Source organism: Ahaetulla prasina, chromosome 18 (assembly GCF_028640845.1).
Source record: "Ahaetulla prasina isolate Xishuangbanna chromosome 18, ASM2864084v1, whole genome shotgun sequence".
In the NCBI taxonomy this organism is placed as follows: domain Eukaryota; kingdom Metazoa; phylum Chordata; class Lepidosauria; order Squamata; family Colubridae; genus Ahaetulla; species Ahaetulla prasina.
This window is the reverse complement of record NC_080556.1, coordinates 8,844,875-8,859,877: the sequence shown is the minus strand read 5'-3', so window position 1 is coordinate 8,859,877 and position 15,003 is coordinate 8,844,875. Positions and strand designations below refer to the sequence as shown.

At 50.1% G+C, this 15,003-nt stretch overlaps 1 protein-coding gene across 3 annotated transcripts in view; it reads right to left on the bottom strand.

Moving 5' to 3' along the window:
* Nucleotides 1-15,003, bottom strand: part of UBR4 (ubiquitin protein ligase E3 component n-recognin 4) — a 150,241-nt gene that overhangs the window by 71,195 nt on the left and 64,043 nt on the right. For 2 of the 3 annotated variants that reach the window (XM_058161118.1, XM_058161120.1), the window contains 12 exons: nucleotides 14,635-14,769; nucleotides 12,431-12,605; nucleotides 12,134-12,274; nucleotides 11,203-11,324; nucleotides 9,712-9,823; nucleotides 8,514-8,644; nucleotides 7,934-8,111; nucleotides 7,128-7,232; nucleotides 4,495-4,632; nucleotides 3,560-3,728; nucleotides 2,948-3,044; nucleotides 1,646-1,753 (listed from right to left, as the gene is read on the bottom strand). In XM_058161118.1, coding sequence (XP_058017101.1) covers nucleotides 1,646-1,753; nucleotides 2,948-3,044; nucleotides 3,560-3,728; nucleotides 4,495-4,632; nucleotides 7,128-7,232; nucleotides 7,934-8,111; nucleotides 8,514-8,644; nucleotides 9,712-9,823; nucleotides 11,203-11,324; nucleotides 12,134-12,274; nucleotides 12,431-12,605; nucleotides 14,635-14,769 — 1,611 coding nt within the window. The remainder of the gene's footprint in view (nucleotides 1-1,645; nucleotides 1,754-2,947; nucleotides 3,045-3,559; nucleotides 3,729-4,494; nucleotides 4,633-7,127; nucleotides 7,233-7,933; nucleotides 8,112-8,513; nucleotides 8,645-9,711; nucleotides 9,824-11,202; nucleotides 11,325-12,133; nucleotides 12,275-12,430; nucleotides 12,606-14,634; nucleotides 14,770-15,003) is intronic. The other variant, XM_058161119.1, reaches the window with a different exon arrangement.

The window sequence follows — 15,003 nt, the reverse complement described above, 5'->3', positions numbered from 1 at the left end:
AACCACTGGTCTAGACAGTCACTTAACTGAAATGGTACAGGGTCTCCTACTGGAGCAAGGAATTGGTCCCTTCCAGCTCTATTCTGATTGAGAGCTTAGGGCAGGGGTCAGCAACCTGCGGCTCTGGAGCCGCATGTGGCTCTTTCATTCCTCTGCCGTGGCTCCCTGTTGCCGGTCATCGGCTCTACTATTGATAGGACTTTCGGTCAGGACAGGAAGAGGAAAACGGATGCCACTCTAGGAGGAGACTCTGTGGTGGGGGGAACCGGACTTCCAGTCAGGAGAGGAAAAAGGATGTCGCGCTAGGAGGAGACTATGATGGGGGAACCGGGACTTCTGGTTGGCTCCAGAATGGAACGGGGGCTCCCGGTTAGGAGCTTTGCGGCTCTTTTGAGTGTTTAAGGTTGCCGACCCCTGGCTTAGGGTTTCAAGGTGATAAAGGATCCCCAACATATATGCAACCCTAAAATACCAATAAGTTCTGTATGTACCTTTACTGCTCATATGATTCTGTAAGGAGTTTGTAATGTTGATGGAAAAATCACTTCTATGTGAAAGCAGAAGTTATCTTGCTTGGCGGAGGCGTGTGTTGCAAACTTAGGGGAATATTTCTACATATTGTAACTGTTTACGTCTTAACTTTTTAACCCTGAAATGTACTGAACAAGAATAGGATACTGGAGGTGACTAATGACACGTGTCAGAGGATGTCTCATGTCATGAAAGGTGACATAAGGTGTAAGATAATTGCCATATATAGACATGTTAACTGTAAACCAATTATGTACCATTTCGTATTTTCCTGCTTTCTACTTTCTGTATCTGAAGCTGTCGTGTCCCACTCCTCCGCTGACGGCCGGGTCAGGGAAATCCGAATCAGGCTTGCCTCTGCAGCTCTGCCCAAAGTCCTAGCAAAGTCCGCAGAGCAGGCAGGAGACCAGTAAGTGACTTCAGCAAGATAAGTTCGACTTTGCCTGACTCAGAAACTGCCAGAAAGCAGATCCTTTATATAGGCCATGGGGTGTGGCTCCATGACTCAGCACTCATTAAGGCCTGTCCCTCCCTTCCTTCTGTTGCCTCCGCCTATCCAATCTTCTGATGCGAGGGTCACTCCAATCAGCTGTTGGTAATAAACCCTCCTCAGGCTCACATGCTGTGGAGGAGGGGGAGGGGTCTAGCTGCTCCGTTTGCCTGGGCATGGAGTCAGGGCTGGGGCCGGGAGGTGCTCCTTCTTCTGCAGTTTGTCTGGGCATGGAGCCAGGACTGGGGCCGGGAGGCATACATTCCTCCGTGTTCAGGAGCAGATAAGAAGGCCCCGGCTGCTCTGAGGGCGGGCAAGACACAACAGAAGCTATAAAAGTATAGGGTTCGGTGGTGCCAGCTGTTCAGACTTTCTTTTCCATGCAAGTGGAGGTCTGTGCCTATTTGCGCAAATAATTAAATAAATACTTCCTGTTTCTCTAATCCTTTGTGGTATTTTCTCCTCCACCGGAAAAGGTGGGCATTGTCCCATATCAAAGGTAGGAATCGCTGCCTCTCATAGTATTTCCCAACTACGTTCATGTCTCATCCTGTGGGAGGGAGGTGTCATGCAGAAAGAGAGGGTGTGGGGGTGTGTGCGCGCGCGCGCCTCCGTGCGTGTTACCTTCTTCTCCATGCAGAGCTCCGCAATCAACTGGGCGAGAAGGTTATCCAGGGCCCCTTTGTCTTTTTCTTCATCGCCATCGAGGTCTGTGGTCAGCATCAGGATCACCTGGGCACAAGGAGCATCGAGGGACAAAGTCAAAGGCAGCAGCCGGAGAGGTGTAGAGTCCACCAGCCGGTGGTGGGTTGCTTCCGGTTCCCCTGGTTCGGGTAAACCGGTAGTGGAGGCGGTGGGAAGCTCTGCCCAGATGTCATCGAAAACGATCTGCGCGTGCGCAGAAGCGCCGCACGCTCGCAAAGTGAACGAGCGCGCCCGCGCGCTACCAATAGCGAACCGGTAGTGCCGGGTTTTGAAACCCACTACTGCCGCCAGGTTTGGTGGACAGAAGTCTCTCCCACCCATCCGCTCACCCCTGGCCCTCCAAATAACACTAAAAGCGTTCAAATAATAAACTCTAGTGTTCATGTAGTTGTGATGATGCTACATATTTTCATGTATGGTGGACTTGTAAGAAAATTAAGTCTTTCTGGATAAGAATTTGGTGGATTATGCAGAATGTTCTGAAGAAGAAGATAAAGTTCCTACCGCAATTTTTCCTTTTGGGAATAACAACAGACTGTACAGTGATTGAGACTAAATTGATTTTGAACTTAATAACAGCAGCAAGACTGTTGATTGGACAATATTGGAAGAAAAAAGAATTACCCACAATAGAAGAATGGATATTGAAAGTTTCCAATTTGGCCGAGATGGCTAAAATCTCAGTCTTCTTGAAAGACAGTACTCAAGAAAAATATCTAAACGAATGGAAGAATTGGATTGATTATATTCAAAATAGATATCAGATTAAGAAATTTCAGATTGCCTTTGAATGAAGGATGTTGTTTTTGATTTTAATGGAAGAAGTCAGGTTATGTGAGAGAGAAGGATTATAATTGTGTTAGATTTAAAAAATTTAATGTATGACTGTTTGTTTATTGAACTATACCTTGTGTTTGCTCCGGGAAGTCGGGGAGGGGTTTTGGAGGGAAGGGGGAAGGAGGGGGACGGGGAAAATTTAATAATTGTTGTAAAACTTTTTCAATAAAAGCAGGGTCAGTGAGAGGCGCTGTACCGAGGGACCTTCCATATTCCCAGGCTGTGCTTAGGATTACCGGGCAGCGTTAGGAGAGAAACTGGACCTGGTCTTTTGAGTACCAGTCCAAGGAAAAAGAGGGAGAAACAGAGAAGGGAACCACAGCTAGGGAAAAGACCAGTATGAATCACAAAGATAGCAGGGGGCAAAGTGTCACTCAGACCTACCTGCATGTAGGGGATGGCCCGGACCCCGCCAACGTTCCTCAGTTGGGGAAGGGTCTGCAGCAGCCGTTCCAGCAGCATTAGCCTGACCATGTGCAACCTGGAAAAAGAAGTGAGAGAGAGAGAGAGAGAAGGAGGGAGAGAGAAAGAGAGGGAGGGAAAGAGACGGAGAGAGAGAACGAAAGACAAAGGGGGGGGGGAGAGAGTGAGAGAAAGGAGGAGGAGGAGGAAGACATGTGAGGGCTGGCTGTAAAACCACACTCTGGCAACTGAGCAGCATGAATTATTTTAGCCTTAAGAGACGTCCACAGGAAGGACTATTTGATTGGCAGAACCTGGGATGAGTAAGCCCTGAGGAAGAGGAAGGGGCCTAACCACCCCAACTGTCCCCCACTGCTCGCCCCCCCATGGCATCTGAAGGAACAGTCAGAAGCTACAGGATACCGGCCCTTCCCCACGCTCCTCCTCCTCCTCCTCCCCCACACGCTCGGTCTCCCCCGCTGCAGTTTGACTCACGACCATTTCCATTTCCCCAGGTTGGGGATGCGCGAAGAGGGCCCTGCGGCCTTGGTTCCAAGACACCCCCCCCCCAAGCAGGGAACAGAGCTCTCTTGCCTGTTGCTGGCGTGGACGTCCCCTTCGCCTTCGCCCTCGCCTTCAGAGCCTTCGCCCTCGGGCTGACCGGTGGCGGTGCTGATGGCCCCTGTACTGGAGCTGATGCTCCCAGGCCCTGCCGGATGGCCCTCGGCCGCCGTGTCTCCGTATGCGCTGCTTCGGCCGGACACTGAAAGGGACAGCCAGGAGGGTGAGCCCCGGTGGTCCCTGGAGGTGCCTGGACAGGGGTGTCAAACTCAAGGCCCGGGGGGCGGATCTGGCCCGCGGGTCGCCCTGGAAACAGCCAAGGACTGGCCTGTGGAGCCTCTGCCAGCAATAATGGAGCTTGGAAGTGCTGCCGGTGGCCCGCTGGCAGAAGGTTGCAGGAAGCTGTCACAGCCAAAAACAGATCTCGGGAGCAGTGGTGAAATTCATTTTTTTTTACTATCGGTTCTGTGAGCGTGGCATGGTGGGAGTGGCAGGGGAAGGATACTGCAAAATCTCCATTCCCTCCCGACTTCTGGGTGAAGGCTATTGCAAAATCTCCATTCCCACCCCACTCCTGGGGCTAGCCAGAGGTGGTATTTGCCAGTTTTCCGAACTGCTCAAAATTTCTGCTACCGGTTCTCCAGAACCTGTCAGAACCTGCTGGATTTCACCCCTGGCTCCAGAGTCTGTTTTCGCTGGCAGAACACTTGGGCCACCACAGGAGCTGCCGACACGAGTGACACCGATCTGGCCACACCCACCCTGCCCTTCCCCCCCCCCCGAAGTCAAACACATCTCTGATGCAGCCCCTCAATGAAATCAAGTTTGACTTCCCTGGTCTGGGGGGAAAAGAGAAAGCCCCCCCCCCCCCACACCTCTTTCCCAGGCCAGGCCTGGAAGGTCTTCAGCTTGGACCGAAGAGGCAAATGGCCCCCAAAGGGAAGGGGAAACCGAGGAGGGGCGATTACCACTGTGCTCGCCTGCCACGGAATCCACGGCGCTGCCCCCGCTCTCGGAGCCCACGCTGCCCCCGTGGTCGGCTGGGGAGGTGCGGAGCGTAGAGCCGTCGGTCGCGGCCGTGCTGCCTTCGTCGTCGGAAGCTGGAGCTAGGGGAGTAAGGAGAGCTGTTACAAGTAAAAACCCGGTCTCTGAGCTGCTCGAACGGGGACCAGCCCGAAGCAGGCCGAAGAAATGAGGACGGGGGGTCTTTGTCGCTCAATTCCCTTTTCAAATCCCCATCGAAACAAACAGGGGGGGGGCAGTCTGTTCGAACTGGAGGCAACGAGGATCAGGGTGGATAAAAATCAATTATTATTATTTTTGTTACAAAATCAATCAGATTTTTAAAAAAATTTAAATCGGATTTTTAAAATATTTTTATTGAATTTATTTTAATAAAATGCTTTATGCTAAGATGGAAATTGTCCATGTGATTGCTGGGCAGTTTTAAGAAAGAATTGTTAGATGGTCTGACCTCTGATTAAGTAATATAGAAATATGTTCAGATCTGTGAAATTCAAGAAGTTATTAATGATGTTTTGGGGAATTAAATAACGGAGACTAGACTTCATTTAAATATTTTTCAGTATGGGATGGAATAGAATTTTTTTATCAGATATGTGCAAATAACAACTTTAAAAAGGAGAAGAAAATATATTGTATTAGACCAATTTGAAATATGTTTAAGGATGTACCTGACTGATAATCTGTTCACAATGATTTTTATTATTATTATTATGTTTATAAAAAATAAAAAATATTTTTCAAAAAAAATGCTTTTGGAGTAAAAAAAAAATCTATCTAAACATAGTTTTCTATTTAAGAGACATCAATAATTTTATTTTATTCAGCATGAAGCGGAGCTTAGTTATGTAGCACGAGGCTGTACGTTCTGCAATATTTACATTTTTGGGTTAAAGTCGTTCCATGCATCCAAGCTCGGCAAGCTAAATAGGAAAACCCTCATGCTGTTGGCAAAATAATCATATTAAAGATTTCTAACCACCAGCAAGAATGAATCCTTGCATTTAAAGAGCACCTATCATTTCAGATCCATCATGGCAGCGCCTGTTAGAGGGCATCCACTCACCTGCTACCCGCTACGTCCCTCATACCTTGTTGTGTCCCTTCCACATCACCAGCCGTCCCATTAAAGTGAATGAGACGGTCGGTGAGTCAACAGCGGGTCAGAGGAGGAGCCGCTGCGGGACAGAGATGACGGTTGCTCTTTAAAAATTATGTTTTAAATCGGGTTGGTTTAAAGCAACCTTTTTATACCTACCGCCCACTTTTGTATCTCTGTTAGTAGTAAAATTTTCTAACCGCCCACCGGTTCCGCAGTAATGGTGATTGTGTATCATCATCTGCACATGCCTCTCGCGCATCGTGGATTGGGTTGGGGGGGGGGGCGAGTGCCGGCTACCAGCTCTGCTTGTCTGTTACAGCTGGGGTGGTGTGGGGGGAGATGCGCGAGCTATTCTGGGACGAGGCTCTTTTGTTTGCGGTCGCACTAGAGCGCCATTTAGTTTCACTTACCTAACGTGAACTAAACTTATGCGCGGGCGATACAAGTAGTATATTTTCAGAAATTTAAATTGTCACGGGGAATTTTACGAAAACCTAATGAAAATGTTTTTAAATAATACTATGAAAATTTTTTAAAAAGTCAATTAAATTTAAAAAAAAAGGAATGTGCTTCAGTATCGTACAAAACCCCTACCGCTTACCATGAAAGCTGGAACGCCCACTAATGGGCGGTAGGGACCAAGTTGACTACCACTGATTTAAATCAAGCCTTTTTACTAGTGATTTAAATCATGACTTAAATTGCAATTTAAATCAACTTGATTTCAATCAAGTCAGAACTTTTAGTCATTTACTGTCATTATTTCTGTTTCACGATCCAGCTCGTGCCTTGAAAAGTCCAGCATGAAAATGTAAAATACCTTTTTAATACAAAGGGTTCAGATCACTTATTAGCTGGAAGCCCATCCACATATAACCGTGTTTCTCCGAAACTAAGACCTTGTCTTATATTTTTTTGAACCCTGAAATAAGCGCTTGGTCTTATTTTCGGGGACGTCTTATTATTTCGGGACACCTGGAGGAAACCAGAAGAAATGGCAGGGACAGGCTGCGCATGCGTTTAAATAGTTTCAGGGGAGAGTTTATTTTCGGGGGGGGGGCTTATTTTCAGGGGAGGGATTATTTTAGCGCATGTGTTCAAAAGCCCGACTGGGGTTATTAACAGCGGTTGTCTTAATTTTTGGGGAAACGGTATGAAGGCAAGTCCACGAGGCACAAAACCTCTCCATTTTTTGTGTGGCTGAGGGTAGGCTTATAACCAGATCTTTCCAGTCCGACTCCCATCATCTTAAAAACTACACCCCAGCTGATTTTGGAACGGTAACGGAAGGGGTAAACCCACCACCTGTAAGATGTCGGTGAAGAAGAGATACAAAGAGACAGGGTGGGATTTGATTTAAATCAAAACGATTTAAAATCAAATCCACCCTGACGAGGACTGTCTCGCGGGAGGGCATCCGATCCAGGCACGCCTCACCCAACCCCAAGGACCGGGTTTTTACCCCGTGCTCGTTACCTGATGCAGTGGTGTCTGACAGAGTCCCGGCATCCAGAGAGGAAGAGCTGGGGGCTTGTCCAGACAGCCCCAGGCTCTGCAGGCCGAGAGCGCTGCTGCTGCTGCCTAGGTGAGAGAAAGCGGGGGGGGGGGGAAGGAAGGATGGGAGAAATCAACGCCGGGGGTATGGGAGGAAGCCACAAACAAGTCTCTGGGGTGTTTTTTTTCTCTTCCATATCCGGGACAGTAATAGCAATAGTTCTTAGACTTATATACCGCTTCACAGTGCTTTCCGGCCCTCTCTAAGCGGTTTAGAGTCAGCCTCTTGCCCCCAACAATCTGGGTCTTCGTTTTACTGAGCTCAGAGGGACAGAAGGCTAAGTCAACCTTGCCTCGGTTAGAATCGAACTGTCGGCAGCGGGCAGTGAGTTAGGCCTGCAATACTGCATTCTAACCACTACGGTTCTTATACAGCAACAGCAATAGCACTGAGACTTATATACCGCTTCACAGGGCTTTTACAGGCTTCTCTAAGCGGTTTACAGAGTCAGCCTATTTGCAATCCAGCAATGTCATTTGATCCACCTCGGAAGGACGGAAGGCTGAGTCCACCTTGAGCCTGGTGAGATTCGAACTGCCAAATTGCAGGCAGCCGGCAGTCAGCAGAAGTAGCCCGCAGGACTACACTCTAACTACTGCGCCACTGCGGCTCCCTCCATTCTCCTTGGTTGACAGCACAGGAGGCCTTGCCTTTCCCCAGGTCTGTAAAGGAGCCCCCCCCCACACACACACACACATTGTAGAAGGGGCCGCCTGCCTCTCCTCACCCTGCTGGTCCTGTTGCAGGCTCAAGGCAATGGCCAGCTCGACCATGGTTTCGTCGTCGGCATCGGGAGGGATATCCAGCATGGGGGGGAAGCCCTCGGCCCCAGCCAGAAGAGCCTCCAGGGGAGATGGGTTCCCGTTGTTCACGTTGTCGGCGGTTTCCAGGACCATCGATTCAGACTAGGAGCAGGAGAGATGCCGAAACATTGTGGCCGACTGCATTAGACCTGGGGTCCCCAACCCTCGGTCGGCATCAGTCTGTTGCATGCCAGGAATTGGGCTGCGCAAACAAGCGAAGCCCCCATCTCCGGGATGCAGGCAGCATGCAAAACCACACCCTTTCCAGTCCGGGGTAAAACCTCTCTCCACGGAACCGGTCCCTGGTGCCCAAAAGATTGGAGGCAGTTCCATTAGACACATTCCCCCATTATACCTCTGGGGGAGCGACATACCCTTTGACCCCCTCTAAGGGATCATTAAATGTAAGAAACACCCCCCCCCCAAATGAAGCATCCCCATGCCCCAGTTCTTCTCCAGGCTGAGCGGCAGAGCCTGATTCCCCTGGCCAGCCGGGGGACTCACCACCATCTCAAAGTCTCCGTGGTCCACCTCGTTTTGCTCCTGGCTCTCCTGCCGAATGTCCTCCCCGCTGGGCAGGCCGGGGGTCTGCATCTTGTCATCAGCATCATCATCGTCATAATCGTCTTTGTCGCCTGGATGTTTAAAAAAAAAAGTGAGAGAGAGAAGTCCTGCGAAGCCCAGCCAGACGCATGGGAGAGCATGGGGGGGGTGGGTGGGAAGGGGAGGGAAAGAGAGATAAGAAAGAGGGAGGGAGCGAGATGAGAAAAGAGGGGCCGTGATAGCTCAGGCTGTTAAGAAGCCTGTTATTAGAACACAGAGCCTGCAATTACTGCAGGTTCAAGTCCCACCAGGCCCAAGGTTGACTCAGCCTTCCATCCTTTATAAGGTAGGTAAAATGAGGACCTAGATTGTTGGGGGGGGGGCAATAAGTTGACTTTGTAAAAAACATACAAATAGAATGAGACTATTGCCTTATACACTGTAAGCCGCCCTGAGTCTTCGGAGAAGGGCGGGATATAAATGTAAACACAAAAAAAAAAAAAAGAGGGAGGAGAGAGGGAGGGAGATGAGAGAGAGGGAGAGGGAGGGAGAGATGAGCAAGAGAGAGAGAGAGAGGGAGGAGATAATAAAGGGAGAGAGGGGGGGAGGGAGGAGAGAGATGAGAAAGGGAGAGGAGAAAGAGAGGAAGAGGGAGGAGATGAGAAAGAGAGGGAGGAGAGATATAAGAGAGGGAGAGAGAGGAGGAGAGGAGGAGATGATAAAGAGAGAGAGGGAGGAGATGATAAAGAGGAGAGGGAGGAGAGAGAGAGGAAGAGGGAGGAGATGAGAAGAGAGAGGGAGGGAGAGGGACCGAGATGATAAAGAGAGAGGGAGAGAGAGGGAGGGAGGGAGATGAGCAAGAGAGAGGGCGAGAGAGGGAAGGAGAAAGAGAGAGATGAGAAAGAGAGAGGGAGGGAGAGGGAGGGTGGAAGAGGGGGAGAGACAGAGAGAGAGAGAGAGAGAGAGAGAACATGGACGGGGCAAGACAACGTCTCCAGTCCCAGCCAGGGGGACGTAACTCTCCCGAAAATGAAGAGATACTCCTGGGGTCTCCTCAAAGGGAAGCCTTCTCCAGGGGCTGTGTCCCCCTCCCTGGCGGGGCTTCCCGCGAGCTTTTCCTTGTCCATGCTGCAGGCTCCAGAACAGCGCTCCCCCTTACCCATGGGGGTGTTGCTTCGAGGGGAAGAAGGCAAGGTCACGTGTCTCCTCTTGTTCCTGGGCCTCAGCACCCGGATCAGCGCTTGCTTGCAAGAGAAGCTCACAGCCGGATCCTGGAAGGCAAAGAGACAAATCGAAAGTGTGTTTGGGGGGGGGGGGGAGAAGAGGAGGGGGGCAACGGTCTGGGACTGGGGGAGGGGCAGGAACGAACTCTCAAGGGACTTAAGCTTCAGGTTCTCTGCCAGAGAAGTTCAAGAGTTGCAGGTTTCCAGAGGAATCTTCAAGCCGCATTCATACCTCGGGTAGGTTTCAAAACCCGTCGCTACCAGTTTGCTACAAGACAGAGCCTCCCACCGCTGCCGCTACCAGTTCGCCAGATCCAGGGCGAACCGGTAGCAGCCCACCACTAGTTCCCACGCTGTTCAGACCTAGCTGAACTTGGTTTAGTTCACGGCTGCAGCCTAAGAAACTAGCCTCTTCCCTGCCTGGACAACAAGAGGACAAACGGGAAGGAGTGAGCCGTGGTTCCATCTGGCTCAGGCTGGAGCTTTCTGATTGGGGATTATGGGAGCGGACATCCAGCAGGAATCCAGGCCATGCAGCCACAGGAGTGTTTGACTAGCAGAGGCCGCCGAGTTCTCAGAGCCTTTTGCCTCCCCTCTTTTGGGAGCTCCAGGAGGAGGAAGAGGAGGTGGCCCTTCCCACCCTCTCCTCCTTACTAGGCTGCCAACGGTTCTGACCCAAGCTTCCCCAACAGCACGAAGCCGAGTCCCCGTCCCGATAAACCCCTTTTATTTAATTTACAGTGAATTCCTCTCCAGCAAAGTCTTTCTTCTCCCGCAGTCTTTCAAGAGAGTTCACAATTACTGACCTTTATCAGGCTTTGGAGAGCGGCCAGGCCGATATCTTTCATTGGCAAGAATGCAGGAATGAACTAATTGTCTCTTGCAAACTCCACTCCCCTGTCGCTCCTCTTTTATTCCCTCTGGGAGGGGCCCTTCATTGTAGCCTTACTCCCAAGTTGTTCTTTAGCTGTTCCCTTGTCTGGCAACTCTGTGCATGCGCACACTGGGAACAGGCTCCAGCTGTTCATCTGCCTCTGACTCCGAAGGCAGCTGATAACTGTCGGACGGCCCTGGCCCCCTCTCTGTCTCCGACGCAGAGCCCTCATCAGAGCCTTCCCCAGACTCCAGGACTGGCCCATGTTCCTCCCCAACCTCCTCACTGTCCGAATCTGCTGCCAGCTCTGCTGGCCGCTGGTGGGCCACAACACCAATTCCCACTGGGTTTGGATGCTCCCCGCCACAGCCAACCAACAGCCGAGGGTGCAAGAGACAAGTCAGGCCTCTCTTGCTGCTCCCTCTGGGGTCTTTGGTTAGCCTCCCCTGCTGAGTGGGGAGCGGGGCATCCTCCGCCCTTCTACAACAAAGACACGTGGAACATACCCTGGTCACTTGGGAACTGACCCAAGACCAGCCGTAAAATAACATACCGGGCAGAGCAACATCTGCATGTAGATTTTGGAGGCGACATTGATGCAGTCCAGCTCGCAGATGCAATATCCATGGAGGATGTCTATGAGGGCGTTGACGGTGGCCTCGACGTGGGTCAGCCCTGCAGCACAGAGAGGACGGGGGAGGAGAGCTCAGGGAAAGTGGGAATCCTGTATGCCATGGACAGGTGCCCTTTCTGCTCCAGGGGAGGAAAGGAGGGAGGGAGGGAGGGAGAGAAAGGGAGAGAGAGAAAGGAAGAAAGGAGAAAGAAAGAAAGAAAGAAAGAAAGAAAGAAAGAAAGAAAGAAAGAAAGAAAGAAAGAAAGAAAGAAAGAAGGGAAGGAGGGAGGGAGGGAGGGAGGGAGGGAGGGAGAAAGGAAAATAAAGAGGGAGAGAGAGAAAGAGAGAGAAAAAGGAAGAAAGAAAAAGAGAAAGAAAGAGAGACAAAGAATGAAAGAAAGAACTAAAGAAAGAGAAGGAAGGAGGAGGGAGGGGAGAAGGAGAGAGAAAGAAAAGAAAGAAAGAAAGAAAGAAAGAAAGAAAGAAAGAAAGAAAGAAAGAAAGAAAGAGGGAGGGAGGGAAAAAGAAAGAAAGAGAGAGAGAGAGAGAGAAAAAAAAGAAAAAAAGAAAGAAAGAAAGAAAGAGAAAGAAAGAAAAGGAGGAGGAGGAGGGAGGGAGGGAGGGAGGGAAGGAAGGAAGGAAGGAAGGAAGGAAGGAAAGGGAGGGAGGGAGTGGACTGTTAAGAGGAGCTTGGAGGAGATAGTCCATTACAAGGTCCAGAGATGGAAGGCAGCATGAACAGTTCAGTTGAGACAAATATTTTGTGTGCGAAGCCTGGCAAGCTGCCATGTGCCTGGCATGGAACACTCTTCATGGCCGCCCCCACCCTGGCAGCCATGTCTGATCCCCGCTCGAGAAAGACGGTCCCCACCTGGCAAGCAAGCAGGCGCCAGGAAGGCGTTCTTGGGTTTGGAGGCGTGAAGTTTCCAGAAATGGTTGACCAGCTGGGTAATAAAACTGCACCCTTCTCCTTCGGGGGCCTTCGCAGCCTCTTGCCCTTCTTCGATGCTTTCTGAAAGTTTAAGGTAAGGCTTTTTTTTTTTTTTGCTGAGCAGATGGAAGCCCCCACCCCACCCCAAGCCCCCAAGCCCATTCTCAAAAGAGCGGAGTAGGGGAAGCTGGGCGCGTGGGGATTTGTGTGCAAGGAGAGGAGGGAGTTTTGCCCTACCTGTTTCCAGAGACGGAAACTTCGACTCCGTGAAATGGACCAGGTTGTTCGGCCGCATGATGGCGATGGAGCGGGCGGTGATGACCAGTCTCTGAAAGACCTCCGGTTCCAGGTCCTTCCCTTCTTTGTTCGAGGTGGTGAGGTACTGGATGGCTTTGCTCAACAGGGCCTGATCCTGTGGGAGGCAGACCGTGCCGAAAGGAAAGAGCTGAATCGGAGTCCCCTTCCTCACAATGACCCGATGCCACAAGGCAACACAAGACAACGCAACGCACCTCTACTCTCAACTTGACAACAGAAACGAAGGGGGGAGGAAAAGAGGGGAATGTTTGGAATGTACAGGGAGCTGGGAGGGCAGCGAGTAATGTATGGGAGCCGTTGGCAGCCTGAGAAAATCCTGACACTTCAAGGCCGTGCGATTGGATAATGGGTAATTCCTCACATGGGGGATAGGGGAAATTAACCGTGCTGTTTTTCGCACGAAAACTTCAGAGCTGGCTTCGCTTCTCCTGCGCCCGTGTGGATCTATCAGTAAATGTCTACGGAGATTCTCAGTCATCCAGGTCATGGCTGTCCCAAAGGTAACGTCAGGGTTCCAAGTAACACCGCCAATGAAATCAAACTCCGAGGCTTGCAATTCCTCAAAGCTAACTTTTATTAGGGATGTCATATTGGCACATCTGGGAAAACCCGAATCTGAGAGCTTCCGGGTTTCCTTCACCCCCCAAAAAAATTCAAGACCTTGCCCATTTCTCCCACATGTCCACCAAATGCTCCAATCAGTTCCTTCACGTACAGAAGACAACCTCCACTTTCTTCTCAGCGCAGCTGTCGGACACCATGGCCTTGAACTCCTCTGCAAAGTTTTATTATGGCTAATTCTACTTCAGTTGTTTAATCCCCCCTCCCAACTTCCCACGGTAGGATTGCGGCAGATCTGAATCCTGAAGGCACCAAAGGTAACACGGCTTCCAGGCCTGACAGGTGCTTTTTCAAGAGACAAGTTCAGAGCTTCTTAGATGAGAAGTGAAATGTCTCCAAAGAAAATCCAGAAAGTCCAGTTGCTTCTTGAAAAAGCACCTTTTTTGGGGCAACCATGACCTGGATGACCGAGAATCTCCATAGGCATTTAGCTCTGCACTTTGGGATGAACATCCTCCGAATGGTGCGGGAGTCTGAACAGGTTTCCACGGAGCTGAAGAAGCTAAACGATGTGCTAAAAGAATGCAAATGACCAGCGGTCTGCAAAAACATCAAAAACATCATCAAAAAAGGACAACAAAGAATGTTCTTTCTGCGCCAATTCAGGAAGCTCAAACTGCCCAAGGAGCTGCTGATTCAGTTCTACAGAGGAATTATTGAGTCTGTCATTTGCACCTCTATAACTGTCTGGTTCAGTTCTGCAACCCAACAAGAAAGACACAGACTTCAGAGGATCATTAGAACTGCAGAAAAAATAATTGCTACCAACCTGCCTTCCGTTGAGGACCTGTATACTGCACGAATCAAGAAGAGGGCCGTGAAAATATCTACAGACCCCTCGCATCCTGGACATCAACTGTTTCAACTCCTACCCTCAAAACGACGCTATAGAGCACTGCACACCAGAACAACTAGACACAAGAACAGTTTTTCCCCAAAGGCCATCACTCTGCTAAACAAATAATTCCCTCAACACTGTCAGACTATTCACTAAATCTGCACTACTATTAATCTTCTCATCGTTCCCATCACCCATCTCTTTCCACTTATGACTGTATGACTATAACTTGTTGCTGGCAATCCTTATGATTTATATTGATATATTGACCATCATTTGTGTTGTAAATGTTGTACCTTGATGAAGGTATCTTTTCTTTTATGTACACTGAGAGCATATGCACCAAGACAAATTCCTTGTGTGTCCAATCACACTTGGCCAATAAAAAATTCTATTCTATTCTATTCTATTCTATTCTATTCTATTCTATTCTATTCTATTCTATTCTATTCTATTCTATTCTATTCTATGAGTATAAATCCTTCCATTCCACACCATCCAGTCAGAGCTGAAGAAGCTTCTTGGATGAGAAGCGAAACGTCTTCAAAGAAAAACCAGAAAGTCCAACTTTGCTGAGGGTCTTCCGAATTCCCCTGGGGCTCCGCAGGGCGCCGAACGGGAGGGATTCGGGAAGCTGCTTCGGGAAGGAAACTGGCTCGCTTACCTTGTGGTTGTGGTAAGCGGAGCGGCTGGCGTGGAGGCTGGCCAGCAAGCTCTTGGTCTGCTGCTGGACGCTGGAAGGGGCCGGCGTGGACAGCAGCATGGTAGCCAACTCCTGAGTGGCAGCCTTGGTCTTCTCCTGAGGGCAGACGATCTCAAGTCAGACGGCGCTTGCTCCGGGGATTGGGAAGACGCCCACCCACCCACCCACGAGAAGGTGGAATGCCACAGCCTGCTCAAGACCCAGCGGGCTGCCTTTCTGAATCTTAATTCGAATGGAGGACAGGGAGGTTTCATTTCCGGACAAATCTCTGCTTCAGCACAGCAGTCCGAAAAGTTAGGATCCATAAGATCAGACCGGATCGCCCGATCC